At 54.0% G+C, this 14,437-nt stretch overlaps 1 protein-coding gene across 6 annotated transcripts in view; it reads right to left on the bottom strand.

Annotated features, from left to right (window-relative positions):
- TMEM104 (transmembrane protein 104) overlaps window positions 1-14,437 on the bottom strand; it is a 39,777-nt gene that overhangs the window by 4,505 nt on the left and 20,835 nt on the right. For 3 of the 6 annotated variants that reach the window (XM_068654721.1, XM_068654718.1, XM_068654720.1), the window contains exons 9-10: window positions 9,079-9,132; window positions 8,400-8,493 (exon numbers count right to left, since the gene is read on the bottom strand). In XM_068654721.1, the coding sequence (XP_068510822.1) occupies window positions 8,400-8,493; window positions 9,079-9,132 (148 nt within the window). Of the gene's footprint in view, window positions 1-862; window positions 1,532-8,399; window positions 8,494-8,996; window positions 9,133-14,437 lie in introns of those variants that run through there. The other 3 variants (XM_068654723.1, XM_068654722.1, XM_068654724.1) reach the window with 2 other exon arrangements.

Genomic DNA, 14,437 nt, shown 5'->3' with positions numbered 1-14,437 from the left:
ATAACAAACCGCTGACACCGGTATTATGCATGGCTTTCAATATCATAAATAAAAAACCAGAGGAATTAAACGGAGCAGCAGGCAGCTGTGTGGCCATAGGAGGCAGGCCAGCGGTACCGAGCGCAGGGTGACAAGGACACGCGCTCTGTGCCCAGGAGCAGCCTGCTGTGGGCAGCTGAGGCAGGAAAACTCGCCAGGAACGGGGCTAGAAGTGAGTCACAGACCTGTTGGCTCCCAGTGGATTCCTCAAATGATGAGCCGAAACCTATCCCTTCAGAAGCTACAACTCCCATACACTTTGCTTTTATTTCCTTACAGACTTCTTCCGGAGATTAAACCCATCAGAAATTAGAGTTCTGAGGAGCGAGAAGCCAACACCGAGATCCAAGCCAGTGCTGCTTTCAGCGAGGCGAGCTGTGCTCCCCCTGCCCACTGCTGCTTTGCAGATGCTCTGCCCTTCAGAACGATGGTGCTGGGAGGACTGGATGGGTCCCCGGTCCGATTCCAGCCCCGTGCCCTGCCCTGGGGGCTGTTTTCTCGCTGCCTGCAGCAGGTGAGCCTCTCGCCTCGCTCCTGGAACCGGAGAGTTAAACCATTTGCATGCTAGATTTATCCGCCTGTCCCTGGGAGGAGGCAAGCCCAAAATGAAACTCTGAAGCCTGGTTATGCCGGATGATAAATCAGGATGAAAAGAAGCTGGCAGGCTGTGACTGACAGGCAGCTCCGAGCGGGCAAGAGGCAGCGCAGGACCCTGCGGGCACACAAAGCTCCTGCTCCCATCCTCCTCTACCCGCACAGCGGGCTGGAGGACTCACACCACAATATTTGGTGGCACCTGCAGGTGCCACATCAACTGTCCAGCAGCTGCTTTGCCAGCAAGAACCCCTGCAAAGTCAGACACGGGGTCATCAAAGAGCCTCAGCCGGCTCTGTACGCACAGGAGGGAGCGGGCGAGCACCACGCCGCAGGGATGAGCCCTTCAGGCACCGCGGCCACCAGCAGCCAGGGCCACAAAGCAAGGCTGCTACGGGCTGCTAGGAGGTTACACAAAAGCTTTGTTTTAATCCACGTTTTGTACAGTCCCTAAAAAGCAATCGAGGGCTTTGCCTGCCCTGATTTACAAGGCGTTAGACCCGCTCCGAGCCCACGCACCGCGGAGCAGCTCTACAGCCAGCAGGGCTCAGAGGACACCGCTTGTCTCATCTGCCCTCCCCTGGAGCTCTGAGCATCCTCTGAGCTGAAGGATGAAAATGAGACTGTGAGGGGAAAAAAAAGGGGGACACAAAGCAAAATTGTGATGCATCTCATCACCACTGTCCAGTCGCATCCCCTGCAGCCCCCTGCTCTAGCTGTAAGATGTTGTCTTTTCCTCCGAGACGAGCAGCCCTTGCAGGCTGATACTGCCACCTGTCCTGCTTGACTCAGGGGATGATTCAGAGACAGGGCAGCTCTGCCATGGTTCTTGCAGGTGGAAGAATGAATATGAATGAGAGCACATCCAAATACCAGCACGCCGAGAAAATATGGGAGCCTGGGGATATTAAAAATACAGTTTGGTGAGCTTTGACAGAAGCATAACAGAGCTCAGAGAGAAGCAGTGGAGGTAATCTGCTCCTTCCACGTTTATGGATAGTTTTGCAGAGTCAGAACAAACAGCTTTGTAAATGCTAAGTGCTGTCTCATAGATGAGCTTCATCTCTCTGCAGAAAGGCTACTGCAAGAAAAAAAAACCTCCAAGAATAAAACAGTTCCCAGCCCGGTAGGCTCCCGAGGAACTGGTGCTCAAGATGAGTTTCTGGCTTAGCTCTCCCTACACCCAAAACGCGATGCTCTGGAGATGTCCCACCTGGTGCCCACCTCTGCCTCTCCATTAGCAGGCAGAAGTAATGAAGATGCTGAACTGAGCCACGCTGGGAAGTGTGGAAGAGAAACGTGCTGCCGGGGAATTCAGGGGGCCACTTGGTAAGGTGGAAACGAGCTCAGGGGCGAGGTCCTGCAGAACTCGGGGTCCTCTGGGATCACGCCGTGTGCTCAGAGCCAGAAGAATGACCTTGCCCCAGCCTGAGCCACATCCCCTCCAGCACCATCCCCTCTCAATCCTGCACCAGTGAGCCCAGCACGAGCACCCCAGTACCGCCTGCGGACCCTAGGGAGAGGCAGTGCCCTGCAGCCCCCCCGGCTGGCTGCTCCCCCACCCCAGGCAGGGCCATTTTTTGGAGCAGGCGCCGTGCTGCTGCCACATCTGCGGCAGGGCCATCCGTCACCCTGCCTGTCGGTGTGACAGAGCTTTTTTTTTTTTTGTCGGAGCGGAGAATCAATATGCCAGGAAATAATGATAACGAATCGCCCTTCCCCAACGCGCGCCGCTCGCTTCCCTTCGCGCACATCGGCTGGCACGATGGATGCCCAGAGGAGGGCATCGCCCCGAGCCCCCGCTGCCCCTTCTCTTTGGAAGGATCGAAGGGAAGGAAGGAGCTCACTCCTCATCACAGCCTTGCTCGTGAACCTTCATCGGGCTGAAACACAGGAGACTGCTCTTGAAGAGGACGGTGTTAAACAGACCCCATTTAGTTCAACACCAGGCAGCTTTCAGGAGAGGAGGAGTAAAAAAGCAAGAGCACCTGCTCCGTGAAGACAGAGGCACCTTCCACGTCCCTAACTAAGACCCGTGCTGCCCACCCCGCAGCCGATGCCTTTCCATGATGCAGATCCCCCAGCTCAGTGCCAGCCGCCTGCCTGCGGTGCTTTGGGCAGGCACAAGAGCCCACGGGAGCCCTGGAAGTGCCAGGCATTAGGGGTGCCGCGGCATTTCCAGTATCTGAGTACAGCTGGAGCTCACCACGCTGGCAGAACAGAGGATCTGAAATTCAGATGCCGATTCTTAAAAGCCAGTTACTCCTGCAGAAGCTCTATCCTGCCACTGCTAACAACCTGTAGCTCTTGGAGAAGCCTGGAGCGCCAACTGATGAATTTCTGCAGCCTTCAGAGGAGGTTTCTACACAAAATGATGGTGAAGAGATAAGAGGGGAACCGGATTTGCTCCCTCCGATGCGGGAGCTGGAGTGGTTAAGGATCAGACTTGGCACTGACTGAGCCTAAAGCAGTCTCCGGGAAGATGAAGGATTTATGAGAGCAGAGACCGGGGGGAAACACGATGGATCTCTTCGTTGAAGACAGCAACTCTCCTGGGAAATGTCAGAAGGAGAAGAGGAGGGAAATGCCTTTCCAGAAGAGCAAAAGTTGGGGGACATCAGCGTGGCTCCTTCCTCTGCCGGGCAGCGGGGACCAGGGGACTGCTGCTCACACAGCAGGGGACACACAGCCACACGTAGGATGTGCGAAGAGCCCAGAAGCGTGATGCAGCTTACCCCAAAGCCAAGAAAAAGGTGGTGTGAGAAGTGGAAGCAGTGGGTGTCCGGCACCTCCGCCCTGCCACCTCACCGGGCTGTGCCGGCTCCTGCTGCAACCTCCTCGGGTGCTGCTGCTGCATGGTCTTGGGCCAGGAAGAACTCATTTTGTTAAAGAATAAAACCTTTAGACATCACCTGGCTGCTTTTCTTTGTCATCCGGGGTAGCATTTGCCAGGCTCTGAGGTTAACAGGCAGCCCCCCAGCTACCAGCACCCGCTGGGGGCCCCGTGGAGCTGCCCCCAGCCCCAGACACCTGCACGCCAGCAGCCGTGCATGGGCAGAAAAAAACTGCTCTGCACCCCGGCGTTTATCACGGATGCTTTATCTCAACATATGGGAAGGGAAGAGCAGCCAAGGCGTTTGTTTGCTTCTGGTGGAAAATTACCCGCGTTGTTTATCGTCCTCTCTCCTCTGGTCACCTCCGGCAGCAGCACCATAAAGCCTCGGAATTTGGGGTTGTTGTGAGCTCTGCTCCTGGCTCGGCCTTACTGTTAGCTTTGACAGCCGTTTCTCCCCATTGACAAGTTACTTTTTTATGAGAAAGGAGTATCACACACCTGGGTGTCACCATGAACCCGAATTAGGGTCTGGCACGCTTTGGGAGGCACTGGGGGCACGGCACCCATGTCCCACGAACTCCAGGTACTCGGCAGCCTCAGCCACACGCTCCCCATCTTGCCTTGAGCCTTACCCAGCACAATTCCTATCCTCTTGTCCCAACAGCACATCCTTTCACCTGCTGAACAGCAGAAAGCAGCTCTGTGCGCCTCACACCCACCCTGAAATCCCCTGGACCCTCACAGCACGGGGACGCAGGGCTAACTGCGTCCTGCAGCTCCCCTTCTCCAGCTCTCAGAGCCGTCGGCTCGTCTCCTGCTGCCTGGATGAAGTGCTCTTTTCAGGAACGTCAGCTCCTCGGGCAGGATCTCAGCGGTCCCGTCCAGCACCGCATGTCACTCTCCATCTGCATCTGGAGCCAAGGAGGCTCCTGCACTGCCATCAGCCCCGCTTCGCCCCGCTGCCCCCCACAAACGCCACTGAGATGAGCTCCGAGAGCGACAGCTCCGAGAGCGAGCATGACAGAAGCGCTGCCTTTTAGCTACCTCTTCATAAATATATTCACTTCTTAGTGAATTATTTACCCTGGGCTCTGGCAGCAGCTTTCTCTGCTCCAAAAAGGATGCAAGAACATGAAGTTACTTGGGTGAAGAAGCTTGCCTGGATCCCTAAAACAACCGAACATGCAACAGCGCCCTGGCTCACAGTAAATCCCTCTTCCTCGTCCCTCCCGTATGCCCTGCTCCGGGAAAGGGGCAGATATGGGATGCTCCCTCCCCTGCCTGCTGCAGAAAGCTGGCTCGGTGAAGCAAAGAGGCCACCCTGAGGGCTGCAGCCCCTGGTGGTAGGGAAAGAGCTACCAAAGACCTGAACAGACCCGGGGAGTCAGCAGCACGCCTCTGGAGAGCCCTTTCCTGGTTTCTGCCCTAGGAGCCTTCAACCAAGCACCCTGGAAAGGAACAGGGGGTGGCGGGGGAATATTTAACACACCTGCTGGCTGTTCTTGTCCTTTGTCTCTCCACCTTACTGGCCAGAGGAAGGAGATTTAATTTCTGGGCATATAATGGTGAGATCATTACCTGGGCAGGGCTGGGAGCGATCTGTCCCTAGGGCTGCAGTTAGGGGAATGGATGTGGCACGGGGAAGGAGCCTGCAGCCAGCAAACCCCGAAGCTTATTCCTCCGTAAAAGGGCTTTTTATTAAAATAAAATACTTCTGCTAACTACGACACGGCACCGAGAGCAGTCCATAAAGCAAACGTCCCACGTGGGAGCTGTCTGGGAGCATTTGCCACAGACTCAATACCAGCAGCAATAAGCAAACCACCAATAAGTCTGAAGCCAGCAGCCCCCACCTACAGAGCTGGGCAGCCCGGGCTGTAACAGGCTGCAATTAATCGGGTTAGCTGCTTAACACACAATAGCCCAGTGTTTGCTGCTGAGCCCCGCCGAGCCCTGTCCCCTTTTGTTATCTGTCTTAATCCAGGTCCTTTCCCATGCCACCGCCAGGCAGTTATTGTCTGGTGATAAAGAGCCAGGGCCGGGCCCCTCTGCTTCCAGAAGCTTGGCTGGGTCACCGTCTCCACCACAAATTTAAAGCCTTTAGGAAAAAGGAGCCTGAAGTCCAAACAAAATTGAAAATGTTATTAATGGTTTAGCCTTCCGCAGGCAAACTCCTGCGCCAAGAATCCTGTACAGGACCTGGGGAAAACTCCACAACCACCCCAGGACTTGGGCCACCAAGTAGGCTCTGCGGCCAGCTGTGTGAGCTGCTTCTCCAGGAGGCTGCCAACAGCTCCGTGCCTCTGGCAGCCTGCTCCTTGCCCCAGGCCTCCTGCAGATCCACCCTCGGTGCTCCTGTGGCCCTGAGAGGAGAGCACTCACCGTGCCAGCCTTGTTGCTGGATGAGCTGGTCCCCTGGGCTGAGTGCTAGTCCCTCACCTGGGGTGAGAAACACCCCCAGACACAGGGCTCACCCTTGCTGCACCTCCACATCGTTCAGACCAGCCCGGTTTTTCCTCCCAGTTCAGGTCGTTTACAACTCAATTTTTTCAGGATTTTTTTTTCCTGTCCACCAGGTGCGGACAGAGACACCTGCAGGCTTTGCTAGCGGGCGCACCGCCTGCGACGAGCACCAGGAGCCCGGTGACATCTGATTAGTGCTCAGATCAGGGGAGAGAGGGGCAGTGGCTTCCAAAGGCAGCGCTGCCGCCGTGGCAGCCACCAGCAGCAGTGACCTTCACACGCAGCGAGCTCTGCCCGCTGCCAGGAGCCAGCCTCAGCTGCTGCCAGCTCTGCCATGCGGCACCTGGGGCGCTGTGTCCGCACGGCAGGCAGTGCTGCTCTGAAATCTGGGGCATTTTCATGGGGTCGGGGAAAAAGGTGCACGGCAGGACTCGTGGTAAGCATGTTACAGAGCCTTACTGGCCCCCCAGCTCTACCAGGCTTGGTTTTAAAAATCCTAATGCAGAGCACGGGTTGGCTTCCCACCCGTACTGACCTGTGGGTTTGGGTGAGCTGAGCCAGCCCCTGCCCCTGGGGAAGTTGGCACCCAGCAGAATAAAAGCGAGGCCGGCTGCTCTGGCATTCATGCTGCTGATCTAAGACAGAAGAACCACGTTCAGAGCCACGAGGCTAACCACAACCAAAGGAAGGCAAAGAAAGGCAGACAGCAGGACAGGAGTCCCCATCTGGCCATCGGCATCCAGGCAGGATGAGTTCAAGAGACCCCAAGGCACCAAACAACTCCATTTTTTAGGATCTAAGTGCCAACAGAAAGCTCCATCTAACTCAACGCCCTGCTTTTGGAGGAGAAGGACAGCAGGTGATGTGAGGACATGGGAGAAGCCAGCTTGATAAATCTGAACAGTATGGGATCCATCCTTATCCCAGAACCTGCAGCAAGAGCTTTTCTGTTCCCTGCATCACATGGCTGCTTGACAAATCGTCCCTCCTAACAAACCTATCCCTCATCGCGTGCATACGGAATCTGTTGCTCTAAGTAGGCACCGAGGTGCTGTCAGGGTCATTAAATATCATTATCTGGGGCAGCTGTTCTCCAGCAGGCTGACGCAGGAATCAATCAGGCTGGAGCACGAGTTTCCCCTACACCTCTCCAACCAGTGCCTTTGTCCCTCTCCATCAAGGGAGGGAAGAGGCAGCTCTGCCTTTACACCAAGGCTCAGCAATCTCCGAACCAGAGGCAGCTGGCTGCAGGGAAAGCAAAGGCAGGCCAGGCAGGTTGTCACAGGGACAGGGTGAGTGAGGTCTGACTGATGTCTTTACTGGGAGAGAGGAGGCTGAGTCATTGGAGGCAGGCCAGTGAGCTGAAGAGATTACACTTAAAAAAAAAATAAAATATAAAACCTTCCTTTAATACCCCCTTAATGAGATAACCTCTCTCTGCGAAGGACGTGGTGGGGGGGGCTTTCAAACCTTTCATGTGCTCAGACAGCAACGTGGAAAAATGGGAGTTGAGGATTTTCACACCATCGGAGGTCAGCTGGCGTTAACTGAGCCGCTCAGCATCTGAGACTCGAGGGCTTAAGATCCAGCCTCATTTTCCTGGGTGATGGCTGCTTAACCCCATCTCAGGTGTCCTCTGGAACAGAGGCTCTCTGCCAGCCACCTCCAGACAGGATCACAGCCCTTTGATCTCCTGGAGAAGGGATATTATCTCCAGCTGAAGTCAGGTCAAACGTGTGCGTGGTGGGAAAATAGTCTGGGAGTCATCTTTTTGTCCTATTCTAGGTCGGTGATGGGTATAAGCAAAGAGTTCTGTGCTCAGATGGTCTGGGCCCACGAACGAGGAGATTTTTAACCTGCCAAAATGCCACTATGTTGGGAAACTGCTAGCCCTGAACAGCAGTCACCCCATGTAGGTTGCACAACCCAAGACAAGGCTCAGTGTGAGCCTCTGTTGCACACTCCCAGCTCTCAGCCTTTTAAGTGCATGTACACACACAAGCCAGGTGTGAGGCAGCTGCACTTTTGGATGACACCAGCGCTGCAAACACTGATGGCTCACCTCCTTTAAGAGAAAAGCCTGTCCTTCCACAAGAGCTTAGCAGTAAGATTTTGGGAGAGCTCATGCTTCCCAAGGGCAATGTGTTAATTTAAGGGTTTTCAATGAGCACATCCTATCAAGTCCCAGGGAAAAAATGCAAACATGGTAAAAAGGACAAAGTCTCAGATGAAGACAACTTCATCTACCAGATTGTCTGATTGAGAATATTTTGTTTCAATCAGAAACTTTATCCTAAAACCACATTCCTTTTCTTCACCACGGATAGCAGGCCCAGCCAGTCCTCCTGACAGAGGCTGTTTTTACAAGCACACGCTTACAAACACGAATATCTTGCCAAAAAAATGCATCCGTGGCATGACTCAGGTTCCATCTATGGCGAAGAGGCGGGGGCTTGCCAAGACTCACCTATCCATCTCATCAGAGACGTCACGATTTGAAGATACTTGGTCTTCTGCACGTTGAAGAAGGTAAAAGGACCCAGGAGTAGAGTGAACGCTGCCTGGAAGGACAACAAAAACACCCAGGTTAAAAAAACAAGTTCTGCTAGGAAGACAAATTTATCAGTAAAGCAAAGCTTGCCTTGCAAGTTCACCTCCAGACATGTCTGTCAGAGCCTTCTTTGTTGCTTAATTTCACAGCGAGGTTGGCTGAGACACCAGGGGTCGAGCAAGCTGCTCGGTATCAGGAGCTGCCTTGGGCAGGAGCAGAGCACAGGATCCTCCTGGCTCTCAGCCACTCGCTATCACTGCTCCAGCCTGGCTTTACTGACACGTTTCAGAACAGGCTCTCACAGCAGCTTTATGAAACATTAAACACCAAACAGCAGCCTCTTTGTCCAGGTACGTGCTCGTTTAGGCCTGGGCAGCAATAGCTGGGAGCAGTCTGCTCGCGGTAACGCTGCTGGCTGGCTTTGAGGCTGAACAGCGACGGAACCAGGGCTGCCCAGGACATTTTAATTCACACCAAATTGCACGTTTTAGAGCAGGAAGATCAAAACTTAACAGTTACACTGCTGACTTGGATGCTGGTCCCCTCGCTGCCCTCTTAGGTGTACGCTGAGAGCAGTGGGTCTCAGCCACCTCACCTGGGAACGCCGCGGCACCCGCCTGCTGCTCCTCCTCCAGCAGGGCTGCAAAATCTATCCACCAAAACAGAAAAAGCATTAAGGCTGCTGTTTCCTCCGCGTTTCCTCTAGCTCTCTCGTGCAGCACAACACAAACCTGCTGTCAGCCCATGCCCTGTGCAGCACCATCACACCTGGCTGGGGCACGGGGCAGCACGCAGAGCACCGCCTCGTCCAGGCGGAGAAAAGGAGCTGATAACAGACCTTGATGGAGGTCTGAACGTGAACTGGGAGGAGATATTTCTGCCAGGGACACAAATTGGTGCTACAGAAGAGGTTTGCCTGCAGTCCACGGGGCAGCACGGGCTCCCAGCTGCCAGCGGTGGGGTAGCAATGCACCAGCAGGTCCACGAGCAGCATCGAGGAGGCTGCAGCGCACGCCGTCAGGATTTGTTCAGAATCCCAACAGGATGTGAAAGACAAACACTCAACATTAATATTTACACGCTGCTCTTTTCCATGACTTCTTAAAGCAGTTCCCAAGAAAAGGTGTCACCAGAAGGGAAGAACTGAGACTCAAAAGGGCAGGCGGCGGAGCCTCCAGGTCTCTGTCGACCCCAGAGTCAGTGACAGAGCAGGAACCGAGCTATTTTAAGACAAGCACAACGCCAAGAAACCTTTTTTGAGACTGTTTCAGAATATCTGCAAGGCAAATTGGAAGTGCCTCGCACTGCAAGTATTCTCAGATGACCAAAGTAAATCCAGCAAGGGGACCAGAGGAGAGAGCCCCTGGGTTTCACACGCTGCTCGGTCAAGACACTACGACCTCGGGGCCACCATTTATGCTACATCTTGTGTTTTTTTTTTTCTTTGCACGCAGAAAAAAACAAGAGAGAAAGCACACAGAGAATTCAGATTTGCAAAACAATTCAGGATGCTTGGAGGAAGTGCTGAAATGACACAGAATACAGCATCGCAGGCATAACTGACAAGACTACGAGCCAGAACAGCCTTAACAGTTCAGACACTTCCCGTTTTAACACAAGCAAATCAGCCAGTTACAAATCTTTTTTGTTCCTCCCCCTCTCATTCCTTCCTTCTGGTCACCTTAACTCCCTCTCCTACCCTTTCCAGACTGCCATTCAGTCCTAGGACAGGGCACAGACCTCAGAGGACTAAAACTTTAGCCTAAGGAGTAGGTCAAAGATCTAGAGAAACCAAAGACGACACCAACTCTATTGCTGGAAATTATCCTGGAGTTTGACACTGATTTGTCTCAGCCCCCTCCCAAAACACAGGCGCTGCTCAGCACAGCCTCCCTTCAGGTCCCATGATTAGCTCCTGCAGCAGGGAGAGCTGAAACAAAGGAGACAGGGGAAGGATGGTGCTAATTAAGGAACAGGTGTCCTCTGCTAATTGGGATGCAACGGAACCAATTGGCGGAACAGCACCTCAAACCGTACCAAGGATTGACACGAGATCACTGAGCACTGAACAGCTGGGTCTGAAACCTGGATTCCTCTACATCACTGAAGAGCTGCTTTAGGGTGGATTTGGGGCTCTGTTGCTGAAGAGCACAAAAAGCAATGTCAGCTGCTGGAAGGGCCTGGGTCTCCTGCACGTTCCTCCAACTGCTAACGAAGCACGAGGAACTCTTCTGGATTTTATACTCCATTTTCTGCGGGCAGTCTCAGCTTAAGGCATATCACACCTCAATCCATCAAGCAACTCCTTCAATCCTGCAGGCTTTCCTGAAGTCACGGTGCAGGGCAAGGGGAGCAGGGAGGAAAGATCCAAGGCGCTGTGGCCGAGCAGTCGGGATCCCATCCTTTAAGGCAAGCAGCGCCTTCTGTGCCTAACAAGATCCTGGAAGCGGTCCAGAGGAACCCAGTGGGAAATGAATTCAAGTGCAATAGAAATATATTACCTCTTCCACTCGACGTCTGTTAGGGAACGGGGATCCACGGATCGATAGGAGCGATGCTCAGGCCTGGAGGGAGCTGAGGTGGTGCTGCTCCACAGAGGTTTGTGCCAGCTGCTTCGAGGGAAGGAAGACACAGCACACACGGAGCAGCTTGGGGGGGAGATGGGCAGGGAAGGGGAGGATGTCGAATCTCAAGATTAACATCCCTGCGGGGTGAAACAGCTCTGCAGGATGCGGCACAGGTCAGGGACGAGCCAGCTCCTCAGCGACAGCCAGGACATGAGGGGTGATCCCCTCCAACCTCAGGAGTGTCCCACAGCCAGGAAGGCTGCTTAAAATCACACCCCAAAACCATTAGAACAAGGATGTCTAACTTCTCAGCCTCCCCGTGCCAGACACCTCCATGTTCCTCCTACCCACGGAGCTAATTAGTTTCATCACCCTCCCCGAGGAGAACGCAAGCCCAAAGCAGCGCCTCAGACACGCACCAAGCCTTCCACCTGATGTTTTCCAAGCTCAAGCTTTCCCCAGAGGGATATCATTTACAGAGTGCTTCATTACGTGTGCCGTTCAAACAGCCTGAAACCTCCACAGAAAACCAAAGTTGGCCCTGCCAGAAGTCGAGCTCTCAGAGATGAAAGAGCTCTCCCAAGTTCTCCAGTTCACCTCTCGAGCTCGTTTAGGCAGCTGAGAGCTTGTAATTCTCTTCCTGAACTTCAGCAAATTAACCTGAGGCAGAACAAGCACAGTCTGCATTGATTAAAGATTTCTCTTCTAGCAAGAAGAATCTTCCCTGGTAGGAAGCATCAGGCGTACGAGGATGATTCATTCCCAGCTTAAACAGGGGAAGGGAATCCTCCCCTCAGCTAAGGAGCACCAGATCCATCAAACCCCGTTTCCACGCAGAGGATGGCGGAGAGAAGCCTTCCTGATGTGTTTTTACGCGGTGAACTGGCTGCAAAGAGCAGTCCCCTGATCTCTGCCCACCCTTCCCCACCCAACGGGGAGGACCAGGCAAGTGGCAGATAAATGCAACAGGGGCGCAAGTGCTGACTTCTCCTTATGCTGGAGGACGGGGGGGGGGAAACCCAGCACATTACTAACCAAAACCCCCTTTTTCTTGCTTTTACTGACATTTCCAGGCAGAAAAGTAGAAATGCAGAGCAGAAGAAGGCAGAGCAGCTCGTCACCCTGAGTTACACCCTGCCCAACAGACCTGCTGGGTGCCCCGGGAGGGTTTGCAGACCCACTGCTGCCGTGCCAGGAGCACACCGAGGGCTGGGAGCTGCTCTTCACCCACATCTCAGCTGCTGCCACCTTCCCAGCCTCCATACCTGTCAGCCCTTCGCATCTCAGCACGAGCAGCAGGCTGGCACACTCGTGTCTTCTTGCCACGGGGGAAGCCGGCTGGGGCGTACCGTATTTTTATAAATATTTCTAAAAGTGCACATTATTAAAGCTCTTATGGTAAAGATTAAAGGTTATGTTGCTTACGTAACCTTATTTATTGGCTTATCTTGAAAAAGCAGGAGTAAGACCAAGCGTTAATAGGACATCTGGCTGCTGGAATCAGCTTAGCCTCGGCCAGGACCACCACCAAGGCAGCTCCCGGCCGCTAAACGCCGGCCAGCGAACACCAGCAGCCCTTCAGGCTCCTCAAATATGCCTCATGCCACAGCCAGAGGGCTGCACTGACTAAAAACGGCTTCCTTATTGACCTGAAGGGTGCATATATCACTCCCAACCAGCACAGGTCAATAGCTTTCATCCGCTTCCCGGCGCGTGGCTTTTCCAGGAGCCGGTGCAGCTCAGGAAGCACCCTCAGCAGCCCCAGCCCGGCTGATTCACACCCTAGCTGCAGCCCTCACGGCGTGACGGCCCGCATACAGCTGCGAGAGGATCAACTGGCAGCCAGCTTCCTTCGTGACCATCATCAGAGCTCGCTTGTTTTCAGACTCCTCTGTAGCAGCAGCATCTGCGCCCGGTGCTCTGAGCGCTGCTTTTAGGAAAAGCAGCCGCCGCTCCCTGCTGATTTGGGACCCCGGCACTTTCAGGCAGGTCGGGTATTTACCTGAGGGAAGCGTAACAACGAGGACTGAGTTGATCAAACCAAGCAAATACTCCCAGAGTGGAGTAAAATGTTTGAGATTTTTTTGGATAAATGCAGCTGAGGGGCACGAGGCTGTCACAGCACCACAAGGGAACAATCCCGGCTATCAGGCCATCGGTTTTAACACCGAGATAACGAGGCAAGCTTGACTGAACGAGCACCTCCTGGAGCAAGCTCTGATTCAGCGCCCAGACAAGGAAAATCTCCTTGAGGGTGGCAGCAAAGCAGGCACTTCATACACGCTGCCAGGGCAGCAGCTCCGACACCCCTCCTGCTCCTGCAAGGCGTCCCTGGGCTCAGAGATGCTGCAAAACCCAGGTGAGTGCTGCGAGGGACAGGCAGAAAATGCAGCAAAGCAGCCCAAATACGTACAGGGAGTACAAGGTGGCAGGAGAGCAAGATGGCACGAGTGCCAGGGCCTGGCTGCTCTCCGTGTTAGCTAACCACGTTGGCTTCTCTCCTCTAGACTATGTCAAAAGGGACATCTGGGCAAAAAAACACCAAAACAAGGGATTTACCTGCACTGACACAGATTAGGGGTTTTTATCCCTAGGTGGAAGCCTGAACCAGGCTGCTGCTTACTGGGACAATCTGTTCTGTATGACCTGGTGTCACTACTCACAGCCTCGGGGATACTTTAGGGCTGACTTCAGGCAAAAGCGTTACATTTGCGCTGCCTTCCCCGCTCCTGTTTGAAATGTTTGTCCCTGAAATAAAGGAAGCAGAGCTTGGAAACACTGAGTTACTTCCAGCTTCTCCCACCAGCCCCGGGAGCTGCTTTGCTCCCAGCGCAGACCGCAGCAGCCTCAACCCTCCCAGCAGCACCCCGACTGCTCCCACCTGGGCTCTGATTTCCTAAAACCCATCAGGGGGACAGGGTCTCGAGCAACGTGTCCCCTCTGCCATCTCTCCTCCCCTTTGCTGCCGTGACAGGGCCACGTTTCTCTTCGCATGAGCTCATATCTCCGGCTAAAGAGCCAGATGGCACATCGCTGAGGGCTGCCGTCCAAGCCTGCCTTGCTATGGCTTTACCCCTTGCAGCGGGCAGTACAAATATAAACACAGGGAAAGGGGCTGACTGGTCAGGAAGGAGCTTTTCAGAGGGCTGAATAAATAAAAAGCCGAAGATGCACAGCCACTCAAAGCTGGAGGCAGGGCTGCGGCAGGGGCCGTGCTGATAGGCAGCAAGATATCGGCCGAGAAGTGATTAGGGAGCTCTTAAAGTTGGCTGAAAACAGATTAAAAAAAGATAAGCCAGCAACACAACACGGATTGCTCAGAAGTGAGGAGCACTCTGAGCACCTCCAGGAAGGAAGACCTTTGGCAAGACACGGAGAGAAGGGGCT

Source organism: Anas acuta, chromosome 18, assembly GCF_963932015.1.
Source record: "Anas acuta chromosome 18, bAnaAcu1.1, whole genome shotgun sequence".
Classification (NCBI taxonomy): Eukaryota; Metazoa; Chordata; class Aves; order Anseriformes; family Anatidae; genus Anas; species Anas acuta.
Note: the sequence above shows the minus strand (reverse complement) of the source record. Positions and strands in the feature narration are given on the sequence as shown.